This window comes from Cnephaeus nilssonii (genome assembly GCF_951640355.1).
Source record: "Cnephaeus nilssonii genome assembly, chromosome: 4".
In the NCBI taxonomy this organism is placed as follows: Eukaryota; Metazoa; Chordata; class Mammalia; order Chiroptera; family Vespertilionidae; genus Cnephaeus; species Cnephaeus nilssonii.
Genome location: NC_137075.1, coordinates 58,380,384 through 58,395,528, shown reverse-complemented (window position 1 = coordinate 58,395,528; position 15,145 = coordinate 58,380,384). Strand labels below are relative to the sequence as shown.

The following is a 15,145-nucleotide window of genomic DNA, read 5'->3' as shown; positions in this document are numbered from 1 at the left end:
TCCTGGTTCATGGTCGATGTTGAACCACTGAGCCATACCGGCCCGGGCCCTTTCTTTACTTTATCCCTGGTGAGCACAGAAACTGGTCACTTAGTGGGACCCAGCAAAGCACCACCTTCTTTTATCCCGCTGCCTCCTCACTCTTCTGCCTCACCTTCACAGCTGGAAGTGTGGCCGGTGAGGCATTGCTTATATCTTAGATTCTCTTTCCATATCTCAATTTTATTTCTGGAAAACAAAAGGATTAGAGTTGCCTTAAGGATACTCTCAACTTTGGGGGTAAGTTGGAGTCGCTCAGCCCTAAAGGAAGACCTAGTCATGACACGGTGGATCTTGCCATGAGAACCCAGTCCCAGCCCTGACTTCAGACATTCTTGCAGAGGCCACAGTCAAGGAGGCTGGGCCTCTCTCATTCTCAGAAGCCATATATCCTTTTCTCAGCTGCAAAGGGTTCTCTCCACCACCCTGATGCGCCTGGGGAGACCATTTGTAGATTGTGAATGTTTGGACTTGAAGACCATACAGTTGTCTCTCACGCTGAGTGCCTCATGCACTGTGGTGGATGGGGAGGCCACAAAAGTCCCGCAGCCTGCTCTCCTTAGCGCTGCAGGCTTTCCACAGTCATCAAGGCGTATTTCCAGATGGAGTTCTGGTTTTAAACTGTAGATAGAGGCTGAGAATTTGTAATGAATGCGTGGACCAGATCTCATCTGGGCCACTAGAGCCTGGGTCTTCCTAATAAGAATCAACACCTTCTCAGTTGTGGGGCCATTTGAGAGAAGACTGATATTCTTGCTCAGTGGTCGGCAAGCTCATTAGTCAACAGAGCCAAATATCAACAGCCCTACGATTGAAATTTCTTTTGAGAACCAAATTTTTTAAACTTAAACTTCTTCTAATGCCACTTCTTCAAAATAGACTTGCCCAGGCCGTGGGTATTTTGTGGAAGAGCCACACTCAAGGGGCCAAAGAGCCGCATGTGGCTCGTGAGCCACAGTTTGCCGACCACGGTTCTAGCTGAGCATTTGAAACTCAGGAGAATGTCAGTTTTTATATTATTTACCATAATAATTGCATGATAAGCCTATAACTTTTGGGAAGCAAGACTGACCTTATTTTATGGAGTAGGAAGCTAGGCCTCACTCTTTAAACTTAACCCTTTTCTCTAAAGGTGGAACATTCCATTAAAAATTTATCCCAATAGGATTTGAGGTAAAGAGGCTGCATTAGCTCATCTCTTGTTTTCATCTTTTTAGTATCAGTACAACTTGTTAAACTCTTCATTTTGGCTATAGAAGTCCATTTTCCTCCACACAGTGAATAATCAATTCACCAGTGTCTCCATCACTTAGAAACATTGTTTAAACATTAAACTGGTATATCTGATTTAGTGGTATCATCAGAGCCGTTCTTTTATTGGAATTCTTGATATATTTGTTTGAACCAAACAAATTGCCATTTTCCATGGATAAAAAATGTTTAAATAATAGTATTCCATATGATTTGACTAGATATGATGAAGCTTTTTTAAAAACACAAATGATTCCTGAGAACATGCTTATTTCTGTTTTCATGGAAGATTTTACTTGGAGTCACTTGACAATTTTGTCTGTAGATTGATAAGAAGCAGTACAACAAGATCCTGGAGCTCATCCAGAGCGGTGTGGCTGAGGGCGCCAAGCTGGAGTGTGGCGGCAAGGGGCTGGGCCGGAAGGGGTTTTTCATCGAGCCCACGGTGTTTTCCAACGTGACTGATGACATGCGCATTGCCAAGGAGGAGGTATAAAATACAAGATTCTAACATTTTGGCATGTTTTCCAGAGCATTTCTAGTACAATGATATTAGCGTTTTCTATTTTGTATATATTGTACTATAGCAATAAACATGGCTACGCAAATCTCTGTTTCAAGAAAAAAGTTAAAAAGACAGGGAAGGTAGGTGACATATTGCATGATTGCAATTGTTATTAGCCAACAGAATAATCAGAATAGCCAGTTGTGGGGTCACCAGGCTGTTAAGCATGAAAGGAAAGGCATCCAGGCATCCTCACAGTAATGCAGCAGAGGGAACACGCAGGTCAGCCAGCAGCCAGAACAGTGCCTCCTCGGCTCTGCCCAGGCTCAGAGACACAGCTGAAGTACACACAGTGGGACCAAGTGACACCAGGGAGGGTGGGGCATGGGGCATCAAACGCACTCTAAGGATAGACTCCTGTGTAATCTATTTCTGCAAAGTTTGGGATATTTTCCAGTTTTGTGCTGCTGAACATAAACATCTATACTAATAAAAGGGTAATTGCAAATTGGCCAGGACACCCTCACACAATGAGTGAACAGCAGGCTGCGTGGGGTGATCAGGCTGGAAGGGGGGGCAGTGAGGGGTGACCCGGCTGGCACGGGGTGGGGGGGAAGGAACAGTTGGGGGCAACCAGGTCAGCAGGGGGGGCAGTGAGGGGCAACCAGGCTGGCAGGGGGGCAGTGAGGGGTGACCAGGCTGGCAGGGGGGGCAGTTGGGGGCAACCAGGCAGGCGGGGGGGGGGGTTGGGGGTGACCAGGCTGGCAGGGGGAGGCAGGGAGGGGCAACCAGGCTGGCAGGGGGGGGCAGTTAGGGGCAATCAGGCTGGCAAGCAGAGGCAGTTAGGGGTGATCAGGTAGGCAGGCAGGTGAGTGGTTAGGAGCCAGCAGTCCCGGATTGTGAGAGGGATGTCTGACTGACAGTTTAGGTCCGATTTCTGGGATCAGGCCTAAACCAGCAGTCGGACATCCCCCAAGGGGTCCTGGATTGGAGAGGATGCAGGCCAGGCTGAGGGAAACTCTCCCATGCATGAATTTTGTGCATCGGTCCTCTAGTTATTTAAATAATGAAGGCAGAGAACATTTTCTTTGAAATGTGGAGAGCAGGCGAAGGAATGGCATAGCAACAATGTTGAGGCAAACTATCTTGTTGCAGATCTTTGGCCCTGTTCAGGAAATTCTGAGGTTTAAGACTATGGATGAAGTTATCGAAAGAGCCAATAACTCCGACTTCGGACTCGTAGCCGCTGTCTTTACCAATGACATCAACAAGGCCCTCACAGTGTCTTCTGCGATGCAAGCTGGGACTGTTTGGTAAGATTTGTCTGTGTCAGCATTCTGGCCATAACACATTCCAGGGGTGGTACGGGGCCTTGCCATTCTCCAGAGCCTGGGTGAAATACACATGTGTCCTCTGGAGGGATGGGGAAGGCCCAAAGCAGCAGACATCACCCTGAGAGTGGATGCAGCCTTTACTGGCCAGATCAGGAAATCCAAGTGAATTATCAATTTTCCATTGGAAACAAAGGAAATAAAAATAAAACTTACAAAAGAGGTATCATGCCTGTGGGATTATTTCTGTGCGAGCAGAATTCACACTAACAGTAGCACTGTTTTCTTCTTTCAGGATCAATTGTTACAATGCCTTAAATGCCCAGAGCCCCTTTGGGGGATTCAAGATGTCTGGAAATGGGAGAGAAATGTAAGTGTCCAAAGTAGCTGGTTCTTAGCATAGAAGAGGACTCTCATTAAACAAGCATTTGCTTGAACGTATACCACTGTAAGCTAAGCTCCGTGCTGCATGTTACGAAGATGAACAAAGACAATTCTCTCATCTGAGGTGGGAATGGGGAAAAGTTAATGTACCAGCAATGCCATATTATAAGGGCCATTAGAGAAGTATGTCAAACATCTTGTAAGTATAGAGGCAGAACCAATTAATCTCACCTGATGGGGTCAGAGAGTTTTTTAGGAGCAGGCATTCCAGGCAGAGAAAATAGCAAGAACAAAAGCGTGAAGGTACAACAAATATGGAATAGCCAGGGACCAAACCAAGTTTGGAGTGTTTAAAACAAAGGTCACCAACTGCTAGCCCAGGTACGAAGGTGGCTGGCAATGTTTTGTTTTGCCTCACATTTAAAAATTTTTATCGACCATTCAACAATGAGGAGGCTCTAAATAAATCTAGATTCCTCACTTATTTCCTTCTCCCTATAGAACTGCTGCAGCTGTGAGCTCTGCAGTTCGCCATTTCCCCACCCCTCTTGTTGCTTGTGGGACCTGAGTATTGGTTGTCATTCATTTTACACACAACTGATTCACTCACCTGCTCAGCACCTGTAGGTTCTTTGAGTCTGGAAATGCAGCGTTAGTGCATAGCATGAATGAGTGGTTTAATCCAAATCTCAAAGGGCTTCAAGGGGCATTCTGTGGGAGCTGAGGAAATCCCAGAGTGTTTAAGGCCAAGATTCATGGCACAAGAGGATGCTTGGGCAGAGATTATAAGAAGATGACCCGCTAGAAGGAATTTGCAGTAACAATAATGATACCATTAGTTAAATGCCTTATCTGTGTTTGGCTTTATGCTAACTTGTATCCTAACGTCTGATTCAATTTTCACAATGATCCTTTAAGATAAATACTTGTCTATATTACAGATAGTTTAGAGGGGGAATGAAGGGTTAGAGGAGTTATGTAGCTTGCACAAGTCATAGAGCCAGTAAATGGCAGATCTGAGATTTGAACCTGGGATTCAGTGGCTCTAAATGCACTTAGTTTCCATAAGATCAGCCAAGGAAGCAGTGTGAGAGGAGTAAGTAAAGACACTGTGGGAGAAATAAGTGTGATTTGCGGGGAGAGTGCAGTGAACCCATAAGACTAACACAGAAGGGCTACATGCTTAACAAATTGCGGACGGATCACGAGAATTCTCACTTCATATTACACAGTGTTTTACAAAGTATCATACTTTAAAAAGATATTAGCTTGTAAGAACATGTAATAAATAACTTCAAAATGCAATGGGTATTTAATTTTAAAGTGTGCCTTTAACATTTATGTAAAACGTTTTTTGTACTTGTTCAATAGAAACTTATCTGACCACTGGGCAAAGCTAGCAATAAAACTACCAGTCCTGGTCCGTAATGTGTTAAGATACTTTAACTGGTCATTTCCAGCCCCTAGCCATTAAACCATAAAGTAGATGTAACTTTGAGGCAAAGAGGAGACTTTGTAGAATCACACTGCTCAGATGTGTATCCTGGCTGTAGCATTTAATACCTGTGCAACCTTAGGCAAGTTACTTAATCTTACTAAGCCTCAATTTCCTCATCTATAAAATGGGTACAATTATAGTACCTGCCCCAAAGGGTTGCTGTGAGGATTAAATGTTAGCATTAAGTATGCCAAACATCCAACAGAGTGTCTGGCCAACCTTCAGAAAATGTTAGCTGCTCTCATCATTATTGATCAAGTACTGTAGATGAGTGCTATGCAGGTGATCCTCCTTTTTCTTAATAAATATCTTACTTTGGAAGTGTGGCAGAATTTTTCCTAAATTCCAGCTAGTATCACCAACTTCTGTGCTGTCTCTGGTGATGCCAGGGAGGAACCACTCCTGCTTGAACCTTTGCTTCTGGCTTCAGCACCCCTCACTTGCTTTACAGCCAGAACCCAGAGCCAGTCTGGATGCTCTTTGCTCAGCCATTAGTGCTCCTCAGCTTTTATACAGTCCTCACATACTCCAAGTGTCTCTCCTTAGCCTGCACATGGCCTTGCTTTCTGCTTCCATTTGTCATTTCGCTTCCCGCCCCTGGGTTTGGGCTCCCCCAGGCTCTGAAAGGTTGGAACAGTCACTGGCTCTGGGAATGCTACTCACATCGACTTTCCTGTGACGGGTCATCAACAGGGTGAATCATGCGTGTGAACTATACTTGTAATAAGTAAGCGCTGGCTGATGGCTGTAATCCCAGGCTTGGCCTGGACCCTCGTCATGGTCAAGCATCCTCCCGGGATTCAGGCTGTGAAGTCCAGGTCCAGTCTGCTCCTATCAGAAACATTCCCCCTGCTAGAAAGATGGTCCAGGAGACAGTCCGTTTGTGTCAGAACCACCCAGAACAGTGGGCCAAGATACTGAAGAACAGCGCTCGACTCGTCTTATAGGCACTATACGTAGTGAACTGGCCTTCCCAGGCAGTTAAACAGGAATTAGGGAGCAGAGCTCTTTGATGAGACCCACTTCATCTTGCTCAGTTATATGCTTCTTTGTCCCCGCTTGCCCCTCAAACATGCTTTCTCTTCCTTAACTAACCTTGCGTGGTAGGAAATGCTTCATATAAAGGACCTGCCTTGTCCCGGCCTCACTCTTCCTTCTCATTTAATACAGTCCTAGAAACCCCACCTATCCCTGCGTGTGGAAGGAACTGTCTGCCCCACAGCCTGCAAACTCCATGCAGCTTCGGTCCCTGCCATCTCCCTGCCACCTCCCTGCCACCTCCCTGCCACCTCTGAGAGGAGTAGAGACAGGAGGGAGCACCTCCTGAAACAAGCTGCACGGAGGGCTGGGGAGCCTCTGTGTGCTCCCCCAGGGAGAGCTGTGGAGAGGGCTCCCTCTGCAGGTTACCTAACGGGCTGGCCTCTGACTCCGGGGTCAGAGAAGGCTGTTTCTCTCAGTTCCGCCTGCTCAGCTAACTCCATCTGTTTCACTTGCCCCGTCCTTTTCCTTCCTCATTCAGGCTCCCCTGAGACACAAGAGCCCGAGCTATAAAATATGTGTCACCGTCAAGGGAAAGGAAAGAAAGCCGTGAACCTCAGCATTTTACAAACGAAGGACACAAGCGTTGAAGATGAGAAGCATTATTAGGATGCTCTGCATAAGGGCTTCTCAAGTTCATGGTGTGCACACACGCGTTGTGCATGTATGTCTGTGCACAACACGCGCATGCACAGAAAGTGCCTGCAGTCTGGGGAGGGGTGTGCTGAGTGTGCCTACCTGGGGACCTCTCAGAGATTCTGACTTAGTAGATGTGTGCTGGGGCCCAGGCTCTGCATTTTTAAAGGGCTCCTGGAGTGGTTCTCATGCAGGTGGGCTGGGGACCCTGCGCTGAGAAATGCTGCTGTGAGCCAAAGAGCAAGGCAGGGAAATACACACCCGAAAGCAGAAATCCCTTTGTTTAGTGAGTGAGTCTAACTGATTTTCTTAAATGGCGGGATGAGAGACACCAAAATCTAACATCTTACCTTATCTGTAGATATGCCAAGTTTGGTTCCTCTTAGGGAATATAACCTGTTTTGGCTGAGAAACAGGAATAAGACTTCTAAGTGCACCTGTGCCCTGATACATGGTCCAGCTGTGAAGGCGACCACCGCAATCACAGGTCTGCCTTTATGCTGGAGTGGGGTTTGGTGGAGGCAGGAAGTGGTGCTGTGGGCTGTACACTAGGTTGGTGGGGCAGGAAGTGGTGCTGTGGGCTGTACACCAGGTTGGTGGGGCAGGAAGTGGTGCTGTGGGCTGTGCACTAGGTTGGTGGGGCAGGAAGTGGTGCTGTGGGCTGTACACTAGGTTGGTGGGCAGGAAGCTGATGCTGTGGGCTGTGCACTAGGTTGGTGGGACAGGAAGTGGTGCTGTGGGCTGTGCACTAGGTTGGTGGGACAGGAAGTGGTGCTGTGGGCTGTGCACTAGGTTGGTGGGGCAGGAAGTGGTGCTGTGGGCTGTACACTAGGTTGGTGGGGCAGGAAGTGGTGCTGTGGGCTGTACACTAGGTTGGTGGGGCAGGAAGTGGTGCTGTGGGCTGTACACCAGGTTGGTGGGGCAGGAAGTGGTGCTGTGGGCTGTGCACTAGGTTGGTGGGGCAGGAAGTGGTGCTGTGGGCTGTGCACTAGGTTGGTGGGGCAGGAAGTGGTGCTGTGGGCTGTACACTAGGTTGGTGGGCAGGAAGCTGATGCTGTGGGCTGTGCACTAGGTTGGTGGGCAGGAAGTGGTGCTGTGGGCTGTACACTAGATTGGTGGGACAGGAAGTGGTGCTGTGGGCTGTGCACTAGGTTGGTGGGACAGGAAGTGGTGCTGTGGGCTGTGCACTAGGTTGGTGGGGCAGGAAGTGGTGCTGTGGGCTGTACACTAGGTTGGTGGGACAGGAAGTGGTGCTGTGGGCTGTGCACTAGGTTGGTGGGACAGGAAGTGGTGCTGTGGGCTGTGCACTAGGTTGGTGGGGCAGGAAGTGGTGCTGTGGGCTGTACACTAGGTTGGTGGGGCAGGAAGTGGTGCTGTGGGCTGTGCACTAGGTTGGTGGGGCAGGAAGTGGTGCTGTGGGCTGTGCACTAGGTTGGTGGGGCAGGAAGTGGTGCTGTGGGCTGTACACTAGGTTGGTGGGGCAGGAAGTGGTGCTGTGGGCTGTACACTAGGTTGGTGGGGCAGGAAGTGGTGCTGTGGGCTGTGCACTAGGTTGGTGGGGCAGGAAGTGGTGCTGTGGGCTGTACACTAGGTTGGTGGGACAGGAAGTGGTGCTGTGGGCTGTGCACTAGGTTGGTGGGGCAGGAAGTGGTGCTGTGGGCTGTACACTAGGTTGGTGGGCAGGAAGCTGATGCTGTGGGCTGTGCACTAGGTTGGTGGGGCAGGAAGTGGTGCTGTGGGCTGTACACTAGGTTGGTGGGCAGGAAGCTGATGCTGTGGGCTGTGCACTAGGTTGGTGGGGCAGGAAGTGGTGCTGTGGGCTGTACACTAGGTTGGTGGGCAGGAAGCTGATGCTGTGGGCTGTGCACTAGGTTGGTGGGGCAGGAAGTGGTGCTGTGGGCTGTACACTAGGTTGGTGGGCAGGAAGCTGATGCTGTGGGCTGTGCACTAGGTTGGTGGGGCAGGAAGTCCGGTCAGTGAGATACAAGCCCATGGGGAGATGGAAGCTCAGGCAGCTCCTGGTGACAGGCTGTGCTAGAGGTGGGTCCAGGGCTCTGTGAACACAGAGGGCAGGCAGCTGCTTCTGTGGAGCGTCAGGAAAAGCTTCATGGAGGTGTGACTTTACAGAGAATAGAAGGAGAAAATTCAAGCATTTTTAAAGAAAAAATAGAACATACTTGGTTTTACAGTGAAATCAAGAAAAGAATAAAAGACAATTAAAAAGAGGTAAGAATGGGAGGGGCTAGAGAAGAAAAATAAAGACAAATTGCATCGTAGCCACAAGGCTTCACTCCATCCCAGCAGCCTGAGAGCAGTGGCTGCAAGCCGCCTCTGAGAGTGTCCAGAGGGCTGGGGAGGGCGGCCGCAGTCTCCTGTGGCCACCTGGCCGGGTGAGCAGCTCCCCCCTCCTCTCAGCTCAGCCACCGGCACGCTCCTCAGAGCCTGGAGCCGTTAGTTCCTCCTTCGCCCAGCCCAGTGCAGTGCTGCCCATAGTCATAGCTCAGTTATGTTTGCTCACCAGATGGATGACAATCCTGGATCTATAACCAAGATCCCAGAGGTCCCTGTGAGCCAGGAAGGAAAGTGGCTGAAGGAGAGTCTGGGGCAGGGGTGGGGGGTGGGGGGTGGATGACAGCTTACTGCCACTTCCTATCTTCTAAAACATTTTCCCTAAGAGTTTGTTTGACAATATATGCCAAGGAGCAAGCTCTCAAATGCTCCCCAGTCGTTTTCAGTCAGTTATTTTGATTACTGTGAGGGCTGCGGACATTGTTTATTCAGAATGATGTTTTTCAGGCATTTCAGGTGGTTTGTGCTCTGCCGCGATAGGCCTTGGGGTTCATTTCCATGTATTAGATCTAAGAGCCAATGAGAAGGGATTTAGAATCCCAAACCCAGAGGCCCTTAGCCTGGGGATCTCCTGGCCTCCTCCCAGGTAGAGTGGACCCGCTCTCTGGGAGAGCTATCGGAGCACAGACGCATCCTGGGCCCAGTGGCAGGACTGGGATTGGAAGAGTAAAGCACGCCATGGTCCTGAGGAGCCGGTGCCCCTGCAGTAGAAACAGTCCAGGCATTAGACACTGGGTCTGCTGCTGACCGTGGTGCCCAGCAGGAGCACAGCCAGGGTCTCTGGTGACTGCTGGCCACGGCAAACCTCTGGCCTGTTTCTGAGTAGTTGGGAAGTGTGGCCTTTGTGTGTAATACTGTGAAGACAGATCATCCTTTACCTTTAAGAAACAGTGGCTGCTTATAGATGACGGCTTCCCCAGCCCACACATGGGGCTGGGCGTCATTAGGAATTCTTACAGGAGCCCCAGGGCCCGCTGGTAGCAGGTGGCAAGCTGCACCTCCCCGGACTCTGGCATCTCCCGTGGGGCTGCCCGGCCTGGTGTCTGACACTGTCCCTTTCCGTTTTCAGGGGCGAATTCGGCCTGCGAGAGTACTCCGAAGTGAAGACTGTGACAGTAAAGATCCCCCAGAAGAATTCCTAAGGAGGCCACGAGGGAAGGTGAAGGCCGCCTGCACGACCCCCCTCTCTGCTTTCCCTGAGGGGCCCAGCTCTCAGGAATCCAAAGTTGATACTCGGTCCTTATTTAAAGATGAAAAAGATAACACATAGGCCAGGCCGGTCACTGCATCACTAAAGCAAGCCAGCTGGGCACAGTTTCTTGGCACTCTGTAGGGGATCACCTAACGATACCAAATATTGGGGCGGGCAGGATGAAGGAAAGAGGGTGACTACCGGCACACCCAGTATCTCTCTGAGGTGGGGCTGATTAGGGAGCTGTGTTATTGGATGCCTTCTGTCACAAGACCCTTCCTCCTAGGGAAAGGCAGCCTTCCCGCCGGCTTCCTTTTCCCGGTCCAGGCGCTCCCTGCTCCTCCCCTGCCCCTGCTCCTCCGAGGAGAGCTCAGCTGAGCTCATTTGGGGCAGATGTTTGGGCCAGGAACAATTTTCCAAGGTTTTGCAGCCAAATTACCATTTCATGTTATCCATTTCTTCAAAGCAAAATACTGAAATGGCTTTAGTTAGAGCCAGGCCAGACCGACGATGCCAGAAGCTGGTGCACTGCAGATACACTAGGAAGGAAGGAGGAACTGGGGATTTTCCAGACCCAGCCTGGATTTCTCACATCCACGGGTAGCACGAGGGCAGGACCAGGAAGGTGGGGATGCAGAGATCGTGTGTAGTTCCCAGCTTCTGAGCTTGGGCATGTTTGGGGGAGGGGGTGCACAGCTGCATCTGATTCCTTGGTTATTCTAGAATAAGGCAGGGAGTGGGTTCTCATAGATTAATAAGATCTTTTCCAAAGTTTATCTTTAAAGTCAACCAAAGCAATCTGAGTAGGCTCGAGCATTTGGAGAAAGGCAATGCTGGGTGCCTGGCAGAAATAATTTTGTTTCCAACACCGCTGGACAATTCTTAACTAAGTGGATTACCTCTGCGGTTGGATCAATAGTTTCTCCTGCACCCCAGCCCCCACTGCACCACCAGTGGCTCCCCCCAGTGCTATGGGTGTTGGCCTCTCATGCCTTAAAATGCCCCAATTCCACTGGCAGGAACCTTGGGAAATCTGGCCAAGCCTGGCGGTCTTCTTGCCCATTGGCACGGTTCCAGTGTGCCCCGGTCGCCACGCTGCACCAGAGCTGCTCTGCCACACGCAGCGGGCCCTCCCCGGGCCGTTCCTGCCTCTCAACGCCCCCCCCCCCCCCGGCCTCCCCAGCGGGGGTGAGAAGCAGGCTGGCCCCCTTTCCTCCCAGCCACGCACTCCTCTCCCGTGAGCCCACCAGTGAGATGTGAGCAGTGTCAGCTTTCTTTCCTTCTTCCCTCCTTCCAGTTGCCAAATCCAACCCCATCTCTAACCTAGAGGAAGATCATTTATTTAAAAGTACCAAACATAACCTAGAGTATATGGAATGTGGGCAACCCATATATAGCCTTCTGTATTTAACTGTTTCTGCTTTCTAACCATACCGGGTTCCCTTTCTAACCCTTGTCTGTTCACGTTTTAAAGAAATCCCTCCTTGCTGTTACTTACCTACGACAGTGCATTCCGTGGCCTGATGCCTCGAGGGATGCCACGTGTCTGATCCTCCGTGTGAATGTCATGCTCTCCCCTTATAGCGTGTGTCCAAGTGAACATACCCATTAACCAGCTAGTTACCTTCGAACTGCAATATAGAATGTGAAAATGAAGATTTATTTCTTTTAATTTACTTAAGAAGAAACCTCTGTGCTAGCAATAAAGCATTTATATTGTGTACTCCTCAGGGCTCTGGCTGTGTTTATAAGTCTGTGTCACACAAAGCACATGCGCATCCCTCTCCCGGCGGCCGGGCACCCAGCTGTGCTGCTCTCTGGTGACGGAGCAGGAGTCCGGGAGGGTGTTCTTACAGGCCGAGGCAGGGCAGACAACACCCTCATTTTCTGACATGACTTAGAATGTGTGTGTGTGTATGGTTTTATGTGGCGAACACGTATGACCATCTATGAAACATGTGAAATAACATTTTTCATTCAAAATAGCCTCCATGAAAGCTAAATGTGGAGGAGTTTTGGGGGCCCTGTTCTCACAAACGTGGCTACGTGGTGAGAGCTCACGTTGCTGATGGCACTTAGCGTGGCTGCATTTGTATTTACCGAAGCAAAATGAAGTCGAGACTGACTGCCTGATGCAACATTTTGCAGCTGTAAGAAGGAAGCTGTCGGATGACTGTACCACCACCTACGCTTGTTTGCTCTGTCTGTGTTCTCAGAGTTGAGCTTTTGGGGAGTGGTGTCTACCCTTTTAGACCTGCACATCCCCTCCTTCCAATCTCCACCCAAGTCCAGGTCTAGTGAGACAAACACAAAAAGTGGTGACGTGGCCGCAGAGGAAAGCTACTGTGGCTGGGATTCGGCCACTCACTGCTGTGTCCTGTCCCTCAGAGGAGCCGGTGGTGTGGGCGAGAGTGCAGTCCCCGGACGCCGGGCTGAACTCAATCTATAAGAGGCTTCCTGCTAATGTCCCTCATGCTCAGGAAGAAAACGAGAAGGAGTTGGGCATAGACTAAGCATTGAAGTCCTCTGGGCAGGTGCCTTTGTAGAGCTTATTTGTAGCATGAATTAGAAGATAGACATACCGTGTTCTTCAAAGCATAGCATTCCTCAAACTTCCTCCCTTTATGATTCTGACATACAGGCAAGTGCAGGCGGCATCACAGATGTCATTAACGAAACAGAGACACCCATCGGTCACTCACCATCAGCACTACGTAGTTACGGTCTTTTCCCCACGTAGCCAGGTTTGTGAGAACAGGGCCTCCCAAACTCCTCACATTTAGCTTATTGTTAACACCTGAGATTTCCATTGTACCTTTTCCTCCAAAACACCCTCAGTGCACTCATATCGATGGTTTCATTCTTTTTCATGACATTTTAGTTAACAAAGGACAAAGATATTACAATGTAGGGACAAAGAAACAGTAAAAAACAGAACCCACTGGACTGTGTGGGAGAACAGGAAGGCACCCAAGGAAAGAGGACAAAGAGAAGTTAGTAGAAGAGGTGGGTTTTGAACTGGGAGGACGTCATTCCAATAGGCCAGGAAGCAAGAGGAAGGGGTTTCTGGTCAAAGGAGAAAGCTGCAAAGCTGCAGAGGCGAGGCCAAGGCACCCCTGTGTGACCGTGAGGAGACGAGGCCAGAGCAGGCCTGGCGTGCTGGCAGTGCTCGGCTTGCCTTGCAGAGGGCTGGGGCAGCCACTGCCCCGAGGTCACGTCACAGAGAGCAGGCATCTCCGGCTATTTTGGAGCGGGAAGCGATGAGGCAGTGGGCAGAGCATGCAGTTGTGGAGCGGCGTGGAGAGGAGACACAGGCTGATTATGAATGAGCTTGGTGTAATGCTTGCTTGGTCATGGGGATGGAGCGGAAGGAAACAAGCCAGGGTATCAATCACCAGAGCCTGATGAATGAATATGAAAGATGAAAAGTGGGCGAGGAAGCTTTCAAGCCCAGCTGAGTGAGGAAATGGCAGCACCGCTGCCCCAGAGGTTGAAACGTGGAACAAAGTTTTGGGAAGAGAGTCTTGCCGTCAGGCTTTGGACGTGGACATTTTGGGATGATAAAGAGGTATCCAGACAGAAATCTCCAGCAGGCATTTAGAATCGGGGTCAGAACCTGGCTCAGGTGATCGAACTACAGCACGGACATGAAAGGGATGGTTCTGAATGCAGGAATAAGAACAAAACCAGGCGCTGGCTGGTGTGTTCAGTGGTTAGAGCGCTAGCCTATGCACCAAAGAGTTAAGGGTTCAATTCCCAGTCAAGGGCAGGTTCCTGTGTTGCAGGTTCATTTCCCGGCCCCATCGGGGCACATGTGGGAGGCAACCAATCCAGGGTCTCACATCAATGTTTCTCTCCACACACCCGCCCCCCCACCTCTTTCTCTCCCTCCCTCTCTTTCACTCTCTCTAAAAATCAATGGGAAAAATATCCTCAGGTGAGGATTAACAAAAAACAAGAAAACAACAACAATAACAAAAACCAGGGCCAGCGAGAAGAAGCTGAGCAAAACAAACGGAGGCTGTAGTGAGAGAAGTAGGAGGAGATCGCACCAGGTGTGCCCCCCAGAAACCCAGGGGAGAGCTTAAGAAGGCAGGCAGCAAAGAGGGTAGAGGATGATGGTGATGTGAGGAGACCTTGACTTTCTCTATTCCTTTATGAAGTAGAGACTGCTGGGTCTGTGGGCTGAGGAGGCATCAGCAACCCCTGCCATGTGCGTGCTTTATGCCGTGAGCGAGGAGGCCCTTCACAGGCCCGTGCTCAGCAACAGCCTTGTAGCCACCAGGCCTCCCCGAGCCATAGGATACACTCTACCAATAAGCCAGTACCCCCTCTGACCCCCTGGAAAGAGGATGTGAACCCATAATTAGTACACGTCACATTGAGTTAGAAGAAACTGGAGCTGGACTAGCTTAGCTGGCTGAGGTCAGGCAGGAGGAAACTGGCCATGGAATAGTGTCAACCTGTGAGTAGAACTGCGAAAGGTGTAAAGAGGAGAGAGAGCGAGACTGCTGGGGAAAACCTCCACACAGACTTTGTTCCTGCTCTGTGGGCTGCCTCTTTAGCCGTAGCTGACTAGCGACGAGGCGGGGTGAAGAGCACGCTGCACCAGAGGGTTGGGCAAGCGATCAGAAGCCCTCACTTGGAGCCCCGAATTGGCCATTACAAGCTGGCGTCTGTGGGTGAGTGACTTCACTTCCGTGGGCCTCCCCTGCCTCCGTGGGATCATGACGATCGCTCCTGCCCTGCCTGCCTCCCAAAGCTCAGTGAGGATTCATCCACGTCACGGCTGATGTATTTCAGAGACGCACAGCTTTAGACAACTACGGAGAGTAAAAACAAAATGATTCCGTTGCTTTGCCGATAAGTCAGCAGGTCATGAGGATTCATCATTTCTCCCCCAGCTTCGAGGCCATCGGGTA

At 50.1% G+C, this 15,145-nt stretch overlaps 1 protein-coding gene across 1 annotated transcript in view; it reads left to right on the top strand.

The window, feature by feature from the left end:
* ALDH1A2 (aldehyde dehydrogenase 1 family member A2) overlaps positions 1–11,909 on the top strand; it is an 86,816-nt gene extending 74,907 nt beyond the window's left edge. The window contains exons 10-13 of the mRNA XM_079769514.1: positions 1,616–1,780; positions 2,951–3,108; positions 3,422–3,496; positions 10,101–11,909. Coding sequence (XP_079625640.1) covers positions 1,616–1,780; positions 2,951–3,108; positions 3,422–3,496; positions 10,101–10,173 — 471 coding nt within the window. The 3' untranslated portion in view covers positions 10,174–11,909. The remainder of the gene's footprint in view (positions 1–1,615; positions 1,781–2,950; positions 3,109–3,421; positions 3,497–10,100) is intronic.
* Positions 11,910–15,145: the final 3,236 nt, after the last annotated feature.